Raw genomic sequence first — 16,158 nt, 5'->3', positions numbered from 1 at the left:
GACAATTCCCTGCTTATTTTAATTTAATAAAAACTAGTCCCAGGGTGGGGTTTCCAGTCTTAAGTAATTTTATTATGATTGATTTGGCATATTGTCTTTTTAATTAAAAAACAAAATAACTCGATATCGCAGTTTGTTTTAAGATTTCAATAAAAAAACTGTATTTTTGAAAAAAAAAATGGATCTGGCATATACATGTAGTTAGTCTGTATATGAATTACCAAGGTAGCCCCATTGTAAACATTTTTTTTTTAAATAGCTGCATGTAAGACTGCACTGGTCACTGCAGGTAGAAGCCTTAGTAAAGTTCTGTACATCTATGTTTTTCTAATAGAGGGGCTTGACTAAATATTGGTGGTTTGATGTGCCAGTGCACAACTTATTATTTAGGCTACTGGCTAATATCGGTTCATTTGGCAACAGTTATTGTGCACAATAGCTGGAATATTTTCCCCAAAACGCAGATTCTACTTATAAGTGGTTTTGTGGAGGTATGGGGTGCTAAATCTTTTTTTTTTTGTGTGAGAAACTGAATTTGAAACTACTTATCAAGGGAGTTTTGCGAAATTCAGTGTTTTCTTTAGCTTGTGAATCCAAACTTGGAAAAAAAGGTTCTGTGACCTTAGGAAACATTCATCTGCAAATTGTTCCAGTCATTATAATCAGCAGAGCTTTATGTTAAAGACATGCTTTAAGCAGAGCAAGAAGTTGTCACAAGAATAGAACCTTTCAAGAGTAAAGCCACGGCCAAGAAATCCAATTAGTTTAGCTACTTATGCTGTACATTAAGGATATCATTTCGGTCTATTTCATGTTTCTCTATTTTATGATTTATAAACTTAGATTTCCAGTAACCGCTTTAATTTGTTTTCCCTCTAGCGATTGTGCGATTACGTTTGTGACCTCCTGTTGGAAGAATCTAATGTGCAGCCTGTTTCTACACCAGTCACAGTTTGTGGTGACATACATGGACAGGTAATTTCGATTTACTACACAACCGTTGAACACAAATCATTATTCCCTATTTTTGGGTTAGTGAGCTGCACTATGCTTTGAATGTTTGAGTAGTGGGAAAAGTACACTTCAATAAAAGAAGGAACCCACATTCTAAAAATAGTCTGGGCTATTGTACTGTACTGCATTGCTTTTTCAGTAGTTCGATTATAACTTACCAGATCTTGCAGTACTTCTGTGTAGTCAGGTAAGAGGCTACTACTATCTTTGTTGTGCATGGTTTAGAAGAGTGCCGGCTTATTTTGTGGTTCGGTGTGGTGCTCCAAGGGTGTCATGTTAAACATGTTGTATTGCTTGGGTATGGCATGGAGCAGAGCGATATGGTTGCAATATGCATTCACTTTACATTCTTATCATCCGCCGATGAATGGGCAGGAGAGTATCCCTATCCTTCTGTTTGGTCCAGGTGGTGGGTGTTAGAATAATGAAACAGGTCTTGTACATTGCCTAATAGGACCACCCAGAAGTGGCAGAGAAGCACCCTGAGGTGTTGGTGGTGTAACCCACAGTGAATAGTGATTGTCACAAGCTGCAGACTGTATTAATACCTCCATTACCTCTTGATCTACTTACCGAAACATAGTTGTTGCATTTCTTTGACTCCTTTAAAATCGCACATCTAAGATGCACCTCACACCTTGTTAGAGGCCTTGCTCTGGTAAGGGATTTGCATCTCAAAAGATAACCACGCATTGTACTCCCACATTTGGTAGGACTGAGGTTCTGATGCTGAACCTAAGCTTTTCTGCCTCCTGTAGTGCTACTTTCTCTTTGGTCTTCTGTCTCCCAAGCACCAATTTCACTGCATTGCCAGATTTGGACACACTCTATGCTCTTAAATCCTCCAATTTTATCTTGGTTGGGGTCCTTTATTTTTGTGTTTGACTAGGGCTGACAGAGGTACCAGTTTTCTTTATGACTCTGCTGGAATTTGTGTAATCCAGGAGTGTTCGAGTTTATGCATCAGGCCCAGGGACATTATCAACCTCCTCTGCATTACTCAACACTCTCAGTCTGCTCTGAAGTCCTAAAGTTTTGGTACCTGATCAGGGATTTGTTAATTTGGATATGCAAGTTATTGCTCAACATTCTGCGACCCATTTATTCGGATGGATACCTTTTTTTTTTTTTTTTTTTTTTTTTTTTTTTTTTTTTTTTTCTTGCATCATATTCCTCACCTTTAGAATATTCCCCAAGTGCCAGAGTGGATTCAAACTTTTCATAGCAGTACTCCCACCCCCCGGTAGGTGGCACTGCGCAACTCCACCTAGGTTCTTTAAGCCCTGGAAGTGATAAAATGGAGCTTCATATAAGCGTCACCTGTGCGCGCTGGCGCCAGTATGCCATCAGATTCGGAGCGCATAACAGTTGTTGGTACCAGTGTGCAGACTTCTAATTTGGGACTGTTTTAGATGGTAAAAAGAGCTGTTTTAGATGGTAAAAAGAGACCACTCCACAGAACAGCAGATGGGAGGGCAGGTGGCAATCCACCAGAAACACTATTACTGAAGGTGAGTAACTTGTTCCTATGATGAATACTTCTAACCACAGATTTAGAATAAATACCAAAGCAGTGCCTCCTGAAGATGGCGAGTCTGTGGAGTGGGTTCTGACCAAAAAACTTGCAGGACCTGATGGTCGAAATACCTGACTCCTCAGACCTAATTGTCAAGGCAATGGTGCTTCACAGTAGTGACAGCCTAGCCTTATTGGAATTCCAGAGACTGTTTTTTTTTTTTTCCTTCCTGCCAATGTGTAGTTGATCTTAATGCAGAGGACTGTCCACCTCAAGAGTCTTTCCGCACAACATTGCCTTTCTTCACCCCAGAGAACCCCACAAAACACTTATCCCCCCCCCCCCCGCCTTTTCTTTGGTACAATCCATGTAGAAGCTTAAAGATCTTTTGTGGCCCAACCAATGGAACCTTGCTTCTTGTATTGATGCATGATGCTTGGTAAAAACACTGGTCATGATTTTTGGCAAGAGGCCACCAGAGTACTCCGCACAATTTTTTCTGGAAAAGGGTAGTGTAGGGAGGTTGTGCCAGTAGATCCTAGAGTACTCTAACCGGACGAGCTGAAGTGATCACAATGAAGAACACAGTCTTTACGGTCAGAAGATGCAACAACCACTTGGTGAGTAATTTGCAGTTAGTGTCCACCAGAAACAGTATTACAAAAGGTAAGAAACTTACTCTTCTGCAACACCATTAAGATGGTAGCCTAAAGTTTCCAATGCCAGTCTCTTGACTGCATTGGGTTAGGCACCCGCACTGCCTGCTGATTTTGCTGTCGACACCTGTCTTTTCTCAGGCTGATTGAACACCATTTTGGATTATATTGCACTCTTTCTAAATTTGAAGTCCTTTTGGGGATTGTAAGTGCAAATAAAGGCACCATTTTGGTTTTAAAGGCACTTCTATGCCAACATTTGATAGCTACTTTCAACAATTTGGGTAGTTGCTGCAGGCCCACATTCCAACACAGGGCATGAGCTATGCGATCATCAATCGTCTTGATACTCTCCATTTGCGCCAGCTCTCTTCTGTCTCACCCTTCTAGCCACCGGGATAACCACTGTACTTGGGAGGCCAAGTGGTAAGCCTCAATCAGGTGCCCCTCGTACACTCTCCATTATAGGGACTTTCAAGATTTGTGTTTTCACCCTGTTTCATTGCACGCCCCAAATAATGTCTCCTAGCATAGCGTCTCGGTATCTAGGCATCGGGCTTAATCCACACTGGTAAATTAACAAAATTATAAAGCAATGTAGAAAGCATTATCATTTTGGAAAGTACTGTGCTGCCCATCAGCGAGATTTGCAGGGTTTGTCAAAAGGTGATGCTGTCCCTAAGGGCCTACAGTGCCACACCCACATTGCCCTCCACTACATTGGTTTTGCTGTGGTAGACACGCACCATGAAGTACTGGAACATGCAGGTGCACCACACGACGCCCCTGAGAAGGCACATGTTCTCCCCCCAATTAGTGTGAGTTGGTATCCCTGCCGTCACGCAACTGTATTCCCCCTGTCTGCATGTTTCCCCCAAGGGTTCTATCACAAATCCGAAAAGCAGTGGGGATAGCGGGAATCACGATCTGTTCCCTCTGTACATATTTCATAAGCGGAGGAGATGATGTTTCCGGGACAGACCATCGCGGTAGGGTGGGAATATAGCAACTGGGTCCACTTTGTCCATATCGACCCTTCAAGCCTCCATGTTCATATGATGAAGAACTCTGAGGAGGATTCTCCACCTCAGTGTAACAGCCTTTTCAAGGTCTATTGACCGTATTATGACCTTCGTACTGTCTATGGACAACGCCTCCTCAAGTTCCCTAAAAAGGCATCGAATATTAGATTTGTCTAGGTGAATCAGACCAGTCATCAAAGGTAGTAGTTGCTTAGCTAACACTTTAGTCAAAATTCTATATTCTGTATTTGATAGAGCCCTATAAGATTTATCAAGGGGCTCTAACAGTGGCTTGGGAAGCAAGACCAGCAGTGTGTCACACACAGACAGTTGTAGGTTTCTCTCCTCCAGCGCTTCGCATATAATCTTGTCAGGTGCATGCTTAGGAGGCCTGAATATGTATGAATTCTACTGGCAAACTGTCAGACCCTGGCACCGCTCAAACCCTGATGCCTTGCCCCTGGCTTTGTCTTTGATACAAGCTGGGACCTCAGGTTCTATTAGCACTGCATCTAATTGTTTCCTGTCTATAGCAGGGACTGTACTTGAGGCTTCTCACTGTAGGTAATCTGTTATTGCCTGCTCAGGGGGCCTCCTTTTGTGGCTGGTATAGCGCCACATAATAGTCGAGAAACACTGTTTATGCTTGAAAGGTAATTTTCTGCGAGTCCCTGATTTGGGTGATCATGGCGCCGCCTCGGTGCAGCCTGGCGAGCCAGGCCAGTAATTTAACTACCTTGTCACCCTCTGTGTGATGTTGTGTCAAATAGTCCATGTAGTGGAGGCATCACAGACACTCTACCAATACTGTGTATCGTTCCCTGGTTGCACCCAGTATTGCACTCTGTCAAAGAGCGTAGTCTTTTTTAGATTTCTAAACTTTATATCCATGGCTTTCAACTCTTTCTCCAGGGTTTTGAGGCTCCCTTCCGTTGCACTTACACAGTGGCCCCTCACCACCGTCTTAACACCTTCCACTCCATTAGTGTTGTTGCTGCTGTGTTAGTGGTTTCCTGAAAGCAGTGTGTTATCACATCTCACAATCCTCAGAACATTTGGTCTTCGAGGGCGGCCCCATGAAGTCACCACAATGATATAGTTGGTGTGGGTTAGCCCCAGTGTAGACATTGCAAGAGTGGATTGTGGTCGGAGATTGTGCGTCCCAGATATTCCGCCCTAGAGAACGTCGGATTCCCTACTCTAGAGGCAAGAATTCTATACAGGCTATCATGTACTTCATGTAAAGGCGAATAAAGTATTCACACTCTTGGATGTTCCGTGTGCTAAACATCCACTAGTTGCCAGTTTTCCAATCCTCTTGAGAGCATGTGTGCCAATTTTGCTGACACAGCATTCTGCGGAGCGGGTTGGTGGTATGTTTCATGTAGTGTCACATCCAACACACAATTCTTGTCCCCACCTAGTACCATGGGTGTGCCCACTTATCAGCCAGTCAGGTCGACAACATGTAATAGACTTGATTTTGGGGAATACATCCCTCACAGCATGATGGTCTTTCTGTCTAGGTTACCCATGGTAAACACATACCAGCCCTTGCCATCTAGATCAGTGAAGGTGACCACAAATTGGACTCCTGGGCATATCCAGATCAACACCTCTCTGGCAAAAGAAGAATAGTCCATTACATATATTTGGCCGTACTGTTTCTTATGAAGCTTATCAGCCTACAGTCTTGTTAAATGCATCTTCTGTAAGAATGCTATCTCTACCCCTCGCCTACGCAGATACGCATGTATTTTATATCACTTAAGTGCTGACTCCATCCCTTTAACATTCCATGTTATGGTGTGTAGGTATTTGTGCCTGGCATTTGTAGTGCCTCCTACTCCCATCTGGTCCCACTACTCCTCCCGTTCCATGTTAACCTCTGCACATTGAAATAGCCATTTCCCTTCATAAGGGAATCTTAACAGCAATCGGAGATGTCGGGCTTAGTGTGATGAACTTAAAACAATCCCCAACGTCCAGGGCGAATGGGAACTGGTCATCTGCCCGGTAACACAAACTATAAAGTACTTCTGCTTATCGCCACTCCATGCTATGCTAATGGGCAGAGTTTTGATTTACCATTTCGTGTTCTTGGAGTTCTCTCTTTGGCCGCATGGCTGGCCACCACCAATGTCTCTTGCAGAAGTCTCACCTTACCTAGTTCCATTCAGTGCTGGCTCACTTGTTGCAAAGTTATACAAGTCCTCTGCTGAATGGGGGTGATGACAAGGAGGTTATTGTTGCCCATCAGCTGTTGTTCAGAGATGGGACTCATTCTGGATACCTCTGATGCCATTCTGTCCAAGCTTGAGGGTTTATCCTTCCCGCCTAGTAAAGTCCCTGCAGACCGAGCCACCTCCTTGCCCTGTCCCTGTTCTCTTGTTGGTTTCTTTGTGCCTCTGCTGCAGCCTCTTATTGAGCTCCTTCACTTTGTCCTCGCTCTCTGTTTCGTTCGTTCTCCCACTCTCCTCACAGCCCTGTATTTTTCGAGCCGAGCCAAGCTGCTTCGACTTTTGGTGAGAAAGTATAATTTACTGCCCAGCACCACTTTCATTCTGGCCTGATCTAGCATAATGTACTGCAGTTCTTCATCCCTCAGTGCTCTTCTTAGCTTCCACAAATTACACTCTCAACCTCTGTACCACCCATGTGTAGCCTGGGAAGGTAATTACATTGTGGTTGGAGACCACAAAGGATCCAGCTTGTCTGGCCTTCTGGAGAACGAAGGGGTCTATTGCGTTGTCCACCTGCCATCACAAAGGGACCGCCCGCCATAGGCGCTGTTGGCATTAGGATGCGCCCGCCACACTGGCGGGCGCATCCTGCATTTTTACCTTGCGGCGGGCAGTGCTGCAAGCAGCACCCGCGGCGAGGTAAAAAATGCATGTTGTGCATTTGCATGCACAACATGACAGGCACCGCGCGGTGCCTGCCACCTTGTGCATGCAAATGCTGGGGGGTACTGTAGGTACCCCCATGTGCACCTGCAACGGGCCCCCAAATGCAGGATCCGCATGCCTTTCCATGGTGGCATTGCCGCCATGGAAATGCTGATCTCCGCAGTCATCTTAATATGGATGGCTGTGTCTTGCACCTTTTCTGCCCGGTCGACGAGTCGACCAGCGGACGGTCTTTCCGTCCGCCGGGGTCCCCCCGCCATCGTAATGTGGTGGGGGGGAAATGGGAGGCGGGCGGTGGAAATTGGCGTGTGGATCGACACCGCCATACCATGCGATCCGCCCGCCAACATAATCAACCCCCAAGTCTCTATCCCTGAAGTGCAGGAGGCGAGACACTATGGACATTAGCTGCGCCCCATGGGGCAGTGGTCACCTAGTTGGTATGTAGTGTGCTCTGTCTAGTGCAAAGAACTTCAACAATTCCTCAGGCATAGTGTAGCAATGAAACCCCAGTTTGGGTAGGCCTCACTATACCCTCTGAAGTAATCCCCTTCGGATACTGTATTGTAGTTTCTCCTCTTGTTGCTGACCCTGTACCTTCTGGCTTCCTCCCAGTGTCGGCTGTGCCTGGCAGTTCCTGTGTGGTCAAGACTGATTTGCATATGGCCATGTCTGAACTGGGGTGGCGTGGTGAGCAAAATAATGATGGATTAAACCCAGATCTGTGACTGGGGGTGAATGTTTTGCCAATGTGCAATATTCCGTCCATCATCTTGTGTGTTTTGCAGTTCCTGTGTTGGGACAGTGGGATCAGAGTTGCAGTCTCCCATTTTATTCTCATGTGCTCAGGCCGCCTGTTATGGGTTTGGGAGAGGGGAGAGCATTGGTCAAAGTCTACCAGTGTAGTCACTTATCGGTCCGGCCGACAATCTCTAGGTCCGGGTGCATTGAACCCTCTGTGAGGTCCCCATCCCCTAGCACCCATGTTGTAGGCCTCTAGGAAATGGGCTGGCAGACACAGCACTCACCCAAACGAGGCCCAGGTTTGCCCACATTTCACTTCCCCCGTCTGACGCCATGCCAGTCTTTCCCAGTGCCACCTCTAGGTTCGGCTCTGCAGCTTCAGATTCGCTCCTCACCTCTGGAGCGAGAAAATGTTCCTCGACTGTGGCGGCAAGTGAGCAACCCACGTCCTCTCTCTCCAGGACCGAAATTGGCACTGCTGGTCTTAACACCGCACAAAAGCCCAGCGGCTGCCATTTTGGGCCTGCACCTCGATCTCCGTGCATGGCCAGGTTGTGCCTCCGCAGCGGGCCTCCAGCGGTCCCGTGCCAGACCAGGTCATGAACCACACAGTCAACAAGAGGGCCACCATTCGCCAGCTCCACGTGGCCAAAAATTGAAGGGGATTTATCTGCTAGCCTGATGGAAGCACGGAGCAGTGCGTCTTCATTCAATGCGAGCCTGGACCCTTTTTTTAAGGAATCGCTTACCACCAGTATCCCAGTCATGCCCTGTAGGTGGCAGTTGAGCCAGTTGTTTTTCCAGTTCCTGTTGACCGGATCCTTGAAGACTGAATTTGACCATTTTAATACCCTCCATTGCCCACCCCCTCCCTTTTGGAAACCTTTCCAAAGTTTTTAAAACTGGCTTGCTTGCGGTCTTTAGACCGAAAAAGCACATTGTTTCTGTTTTCTGACAGAAAAACAATATTTTCCCTTCACCAAATGGTTGACTTTTTGTTAAGTGTCCCAGTTGTGGGAGAAAGAAGGCCCAAACAGACATCTGTATTGTGTGCCTTCCTGCAAATTTTCTGTTAATTTTCCTGTGAATGTTGTCCAAGGATATTCAGGAGCACTTTGAGGGACTGCGAAGATTTGAGGCTTCAATGACTACCAAAACAACGCAGGTGTGAAGAAGCAGCATCTGGAAGTTCTTAGCGATGTGTAGAGGGTACTCACTCCCCTTCTCTCGTTTCACCATTTTCTAGGGACCTCTGTGTGGAAGGTCCTGAGAAACATCTCAGAAGGACAAAAAGACGCACCTGTTAGGCATTGAGGGCCATGATGTTGGAGGTAGGGCCAGTGACTACTTGCCTTTGGCAGCTGGTTTAATTTTGAGGGAGGGTAGGTTGCAGAAGTATACATTAAAGACTGCATCAGCATTGAGGAGACACTCTACGTCAAAGGATACTTCTCCCAGTAGATATTTCCAGCTGTCTGCAGGATGGGTGTGTAAAAGTAAAAAGAGGAGGGTTCCATGTATGGTCGACTGACTCTTCCAGGAACTTTTAGCTTTCTCCGACATTTCTCCAGCAGTCACTGCCTCAGCTCATACTCCTGCGCCTCGAGCCCTTCAGCTCTTTTGTCTGCGGCACCAGTGCCTCCTGCACCTCTAATAGCCACTCAGCCTGTTTGCCTATAACATCCATGGCTACATCTTTGCTGTCTCCACCATCTTTTGCACCTCCTTCTGATGCTTATTTGAGGAGTCTGAGTTTCTCTATAGATAAAACCAGAACTCTAAGAAGATGTCCTAGAAATTCTCATTGCAGGTGACATCACTCTAGATCATCACATTAGTATTCTAAATCTCAAAGCTAAAGATCTACTTGTTATAGAAAATCTACAGGACTGTTTCAATTTTCTTGCCACTCAAGATCTCATTGCACATACTCTTATTCCTCTTTGTCAGTGCATCAGTACTCTAACTCTTTCTTTCTGATTCTTCGACGAGGGGTTCCCTTATAGATTTCACTACCTTCAAGTATGTCTGGGTACTGCTAAGCTTAACATCCCTATCTCAACAACCCAACCAAAGATTAAAGTCCTCCTTGAGGTCCTTCACCACCTTGCTTCTGAACATCCATTGCTTTTCTTGGTGCCGAGACTGTTAGAAGCTGAAATACTTATTTTTTAAGTCTACCATCAGAGTCTGCTCCAGCGCACTGACTAAAGAAACCTAAGCTGCTTGAACAAAGCCTCTTCCTGGGTGCTGATCTGCTTCTGGACTCGGTCATAGTGCCTGTTTCCAGGAAGTAAAGCCCTGCGTCTCCATCTTCAGCGCTACCTTCTTAAAAAAGGAGAGTAGAAAATAGATGCGGTTCTGTGGCAGGTCAGCCACTGATATTTAAGACTGCCAATGCCATTTCCGGAATCTGATGGTATGATCGGTCATTGTGGAAGACACCCAGGGTTCATGAAAAGCTACCTTGAGAGGACAGGCACGATTTCTAAGTGGTACTACCAGAGGAGATGATTGTTTACAATCAACTTTAGTGCTGCTGCTTGAATGTTGCTGATGTTGACTCGACTGTGGAGTGGTTCTTGGTGCAATGGAACTGTGAACAAAATGGGCAGTAAATGTTCTTGTAACAGATTGTTTTGTGTTTGCCTAAATGGTACATCATGCTGGGACACTGTGATTATGGATTCATTGCGAAAGTGAGTAAATCTGTGTAACTAGACAAATGACATCGCACCTGTTTTGAGAAATTTGAGAAATAATAAAAATATTATAAAATACAACTTTAGTACTGCTGCTGATTTAGGTGACTTAGCTTCCCATGGCTGCTGGCATGGTCGGGCTCTCCGACCCTTTTACTGGTTTGAAACTAGAAGCTCAACAGTGCGTTTTGAACCTGTGATTTTCTGGAGCCACGCTATTCAGGGACCTTTCAGGCAATGAAATGCTGCACATGTAAGCAGAGATGGAGACACTGACTGTTGTGGGCCTTGAAAAACATGTGTTATACAGAAAACATCATTACATGCACTATGACTGGTGAAATCAGCAACCGAGGGTTAAAGCCCCCTCAGTGCCTGCAACGATACCATCACTAGGTACAGCATTAGAGGACGTTTTATCCTCGTAAGGCCACAAATGGAAAACTGGCCATGCAGTGACTCTCCATCCCCCCTCTCCAGCTCACCTCTCTGTTAGGGTGAAGCATCAGCAATCCTCTGGAAGAGTGGAAGAAAATAACAGACAGATGGGCGCTGGACATAGTACAAAATGGCTATTTAATCACAACACATCTTAATTCCATTGAAAGTTAATTCATTTAGAGGTCAGTGTTCTTCTAATCAAAAAGGCAATCCTTTTGCCCTAAAAAGAAAATAGAATTTATTCCTGATCAGGGATGTAGAATTCCTAGAGCTGACGGCCAGGACCTATTGTTTGGGATCGGGGGCAACAAGTTTTCATGTGTATTTTATCCTTGTGACAAGTAGGCCTCACCCCCTGCAGCACAAGCTACCAGTTTGCAGTACCACATTATGGATTAGGTCTGCAGTTAAGGTAATATTTTTGTCCATATGTTAATGCTGTTCAAACTTGTATTTATTGTTCATTAATTGAAAGCCTTTACTATTGGGGTGAGCGCCCTAAGTAAATGTTGTAAGCTCTGACTGTACTACTGACAGTGGATCCAGTATAAAAATGTGTACACACGTTTTCAAAGCTTAGCAATATGAGGCTATGAGTAATGCTCCCAGAATGCTCTCTGATTTGATGCAAATATTTGCAGAAGCTTGAAAGCAAGATTGATGATTCTTTGCTTTCAAAATAAAATGTTCATAAAATAATGAAAGCAGGAAAAAAACATTTTGCTTAACTTCTGTAAAATTTCAGGTACCATTTCTTTGCAGCATCATTTAGCAACCTGTGTTGATGCATGCTAGTATTTCCCCAAAATGTTCATAATGGAAAATCAGTGTAGCTAGTTTCAATAAGATTACAGGTAGCAAAAATAAAAAAGCATTGGCAAAGCCAGTAGGTCTGAAATTGGTGGCCAGCTTTTTAGCTTTGTCCATGTGTGAATTGTTTTGTCATGGGTTTTGTAAACCTTATTGGTGTGGGAGCAGCCTGGCCCTCCCCATTATAACAAATATTTGCAAAAGCAAAAATTATTTTGGTCTCAAACAGCACACACTGCCACAGTAGTTAATGGCATTGAACAAAACTACCTTGTGTGCAGGTATGCTCCTTGTTAAAGCGCAGAATTCTGTCACCCCGAGTGAAGCCAGCCGATATGGAGAGAGAGAGAGAGAGAGAGACAATTTTAATAAATGCAAAAGGTCATGGTCAACACCAGATCAAATTAGTGGCCCAGTTATGAAAGAGTCTCAAAAGTGCACCCATGGTATATGCATTAATGCAGCTATACAGCTTTCATGAATTCCTAAGAATTTACAGAAGTAAGACAAGAAATAGTACTCCTAGAAAATATTTGTACACTGTATTTTAGAATGAGCAAATATGCATGTGTAGATTTGCTCATGCAAGTTCACTTTCCCTCCAACCACTTTTTTCCCCAACTCTGGAAGAAGGTTTACGTCTGCTTATTGTCATGAGTAACAACATTTCTCAGTATGGAAAAAGATTGGAAAAGAATTTTTGAAAACCCTTAAACCATTGCACAGACTCAAAAGGGCATTCTAACCCTGGAACTGTTGCTTACCATTACCTTCAGCCCCTGTATGTAGATCTGCGGAAACGTGGCAACATAAGGGGATTTCAAGTATTCAAACACTGGTATGAACCCCTGGCATAATCGGCGAGGCAATATCAGAGCTCTTATATGTTATGTATTGGCATTTGTAAGGCGCATATATCACCCGAAGGTCTCATAGCGCCAGCAGATCCTCCGATGATAGCCGTGCGGTCAAGCAGTATTAGAATAGCCATGTTTTCAAGAGTTTACGAAATTTCTGATGGCTGGGTTCAAGTCTGATGTGCAAGGGAATTTTGCAGATTGCCGCCATAATTTGTCGCCGAACTGCATGGCACCTAAGGGACAAGTGGAATTTGTTATAGGACAAGTAGATTTATGAATCAACCTGCCCCATGGAAAAGTAGATATTTTATTAAATTCCACACCCCTGCTGATAATTTCTAGTTTGAAAGAAGGAACCAATCCAGGAACATCGCCCTATTCTAGACCTTTGAACAACAAACTAGCAAATAAAGTGAGAGAAGTTTTATGTTGTATAGTTGATATACCCCTGCTAGATCAAGGATATTGAGATTTCCATGAATCTTCAGGATGCATATTTTCACATCCTTATTATTTACGAGCATCAGAAATTTCTAACATTCCTGATAGTTAATGACCCCTACCAATTCTGAGTTTTTCTTTTCAGCCCAACTCAGCACTGTGAACCTTTTCAGAGCTTTTGGCAGTACATATTAAAAAGATGAGAATTTTCTTCCATACCTACCTGGATGACTGGATTATAAAGACACCAGGACCTTAAGATGTCCAGAGTGCTACAACCTGCCACACAGTGTGCTTCAACACCTACAATGCAGAGTCGATCAGTATACAGAAATCCAGTCCAATCCAACCATTACCTGGGAGCAATCACAGAGACACAATCGACCAATGTTTATCCTTTGTTGGAGAGACTATTCTTACCATCTCAAGTTACAGAAACGTATAAATGTTGAACACCAAATGGTCCTTCAAATCTAATCATTTTTCAGCTCAATTGCGTTCTGCAGCTTCCTTGATGCAAACACCTGCTTGCATATGAGACCGTGCCTGAAAGACCAGTGGCACCAGTTCTCTCTCAGCCTGCATCCAACTCTCCCTTGGTGGTGTTGATCAGCCAATATCTAGAAGGGCGTTCTGACAGATGCTTTCCTGTGTGGTTGGGGAGCCCACATGGGTGGTCATCTGTTTAAGTTATCAGAGGTAAAAAAAAAAAATACCATATCAAACTGCTGGAGTTGAGGGTAGTTCATCTATCCATGAAGTCTGCCGAGCTTCAAAACGACATCCCTACTTGTTCAAACAGACAATACAACAACACCGCCTTACATCAACGAGCATGGAAACAAGGAGAGCATGGTCTGTAGAAGCCAAGACGATTTAGAAGTGGATGATGGTGAGGATTGTGCACATCACAGCATTCCATCTACCTGGTGTTCAAAATGCTGAATCCTATTTTCTCCGCAAAGCTATTCAAATGAATCAAGAATAAGTACTAAACAGCAATGTTCTGCATGACCTCATTTGCAGATGTAATTTCCCAGAGTTCGTCTTACTCGTAAACACAGACATGAAATACCCACATCCAGGTATTACCAATCAGATATGCTGGGTACACAGTCTGATCAATGCATGTCCTGCAATATTGCTAATGCCATCAATACTTACCAAGCTAGTGAAAGACAAGACAAGGATGAAAAGATGATCCCCATCTCTCTATAGGAGCCACAACAGTTGTGGTACACTGACCTTCTTCACTTATAGAAATGACAACACAAGATACAGCCATGCAAACGGTATCTCCAGTTCAAGATCAGAAGCCAGATCCTGCATCCCAACCTTCCAATGATGAACTTCGCAACTTTACTACTGAATTCTTTCTATACAGATATTGAAATCTTCCACAAGAATACACGAGCGTCTGAGAGAAGCCAGGCATCCATCCTCTAGAATAGTTTATTCTGTCAAATGGAAGCGGCTTCAGAAAACATAATTCCAACCAGATGTCAAAAATAAGCTTATTTTCTTGATTTTTGGCAAATGCTGGGCTGCTGTTTTCTTCAATAAAGGTGCATTTAGCAGCCATTAGTGCTAGAAAAAGTCCTTCACAAACCTTTTCTTTCAAAATTCCTAGGTGCTAAATAATTCTAGTAGGAATCAAAGATTTGCCGTCCTTTATGGCGATCACCTTCACAGCTGAATGTATTCCTTTCTAAATAATAATATAATAATAAAGGAGCTTGTAAAGCGCATGGTGACGCCATCTCGGCGTGTCCCCGCGCTGTGGAGAAAAGTCAGAGCCAAGATATGGTAGTTTAGGAGGAAAACAGATAAGTTTTTAAAAGTTTCCTAAATAAGGGCTCTGAATCCGCTTGCCTGATATTCATGGGAAGAGAGTTCCATTCTTTGGCAGCCATGACACGAAAGGAACATCCGCCCATTCTGGCTTTCTTGACGCGGGGAATTTTAAGCAAACCAGTTCCCCCCGAGCGGAGAATTCTAGTAGGCTCATATGGAATAGCCAGATCTGTCATATAAGAGGGAGCTTTGTGAGAGATAATCCTATAACAGGTTAGAAGCGCTTTAAATAGGACTCTCTTTTTTATGGGGAGCCAGTGCAGAGTGGCTAGGGCTGGCATAGAGGCTGACCTTTTCGGAAGTCTAAGGACTAGGCGTGCTGCTGTATTTTGAAGTACTTGAAGTCTCCTGAAGTTTTTTTGCGAGGTTCCAAGCAGGAGCACATTGCCATAGTCTATCCTCGAGGTCACTAGAGCATGGGTCATAATGCGCCTGGCTTCCAGAGGGAGAAGATCTAGGGTGCGGTTCAAGGTCTTCATTACCCCGAAGCATTTCCCAACCACTTTATGTACATGGTTGTCATAAGAAAGTCTAGGATCAACCCAGATGCCCAGATTCTTGGCTGCTTTACAGGGAGTAGGCAGCGGTCCCAGGCATGATGGCCACCACTCCTTGGTCCAGCTCGCATCCCTTCCCCCAATTACCAGAACCTCCGTTTTTGAGCCATTAAGCTTCAGGCAATGCTGGGTCATCCAGCCTGCCAGAGCCTGCATGCAGGTTTTAAAATTGTTAGCATCAGTGGAGGGTGCTTGAGACAGAGAAAGCAGGAGTTGGGTATCGTCGGCATATGAGACTAATTCAATGCCGTACGATTCAACCACTTCCGCCAAAGGGGCCATATAGAGATTGAACAGGGTGGGGCTCAGGGCGGAGCCCTGAGGTACCCCCTGTTCTAATGTTATGCTATTAGAGCGATGTGTGCCTCTCTGAACCTGGAAGCATCGGTCGGTGAGAAAGGCTTTAAGCCAGCCCAGCGCTTCCTGGGTGACCCCGGCTTTGTTCAGACACTGCAGCAAGATGGAGTGTGCCACAGTGTCGAACGCGGCACTAAGGTCAAGCATAATCAAAGCCATAGTCTGGCCCTCATCCGCACCTGCACGTAGAGTTTTGGTCGCTCTCAGAAGGGCGGTTTCTGTGGAAAACCCTGCCCTGAACCCAGATTGAGAGCTGTGGAAGGCCTTATTCGACT

At 44.6% G+C, this 16,158-nt stretch overlaps 1 protein-coding gene across 1 annotated transcript in view; it reads left to right on the top strand.

Moving 5' to 3' along the window:
* PPP6C (protein phosphatase 6 catalytic subunit) overlaps positions 1-16,158 on the top strand; it is a 128,485-nt gene that overhangs the window by 30,465 nt on the left and 81,862 nt on the right. The window contains exon 2 of the mRNA XM_085613783.1: positions 880-975. Coding sequence (XP_085469909.1) covers positions 880-975 — 96 coding nt within the window. The remainder of the gene's footprint in view (positions 1-879; positions 976-16,158) is intronic.

Source organism: Triturus cristatus, chromosome 1_2 (genome assembly GCF_964204655.1).
Source record: "Triturus cristatus chromosome 1_2, aTriCri1.1, whole genome shotgun sequence".
NCBI classification, from domain to species: domain Eukaryota; kingdom Metazoa; phylum Chordata; class Amphibia; order Caudata; family Salamandridae; genus Triturus; species Triturus cristatus.
This window is presented reverse-complemented; position numbering and strand designations above follow the sequence as displayed.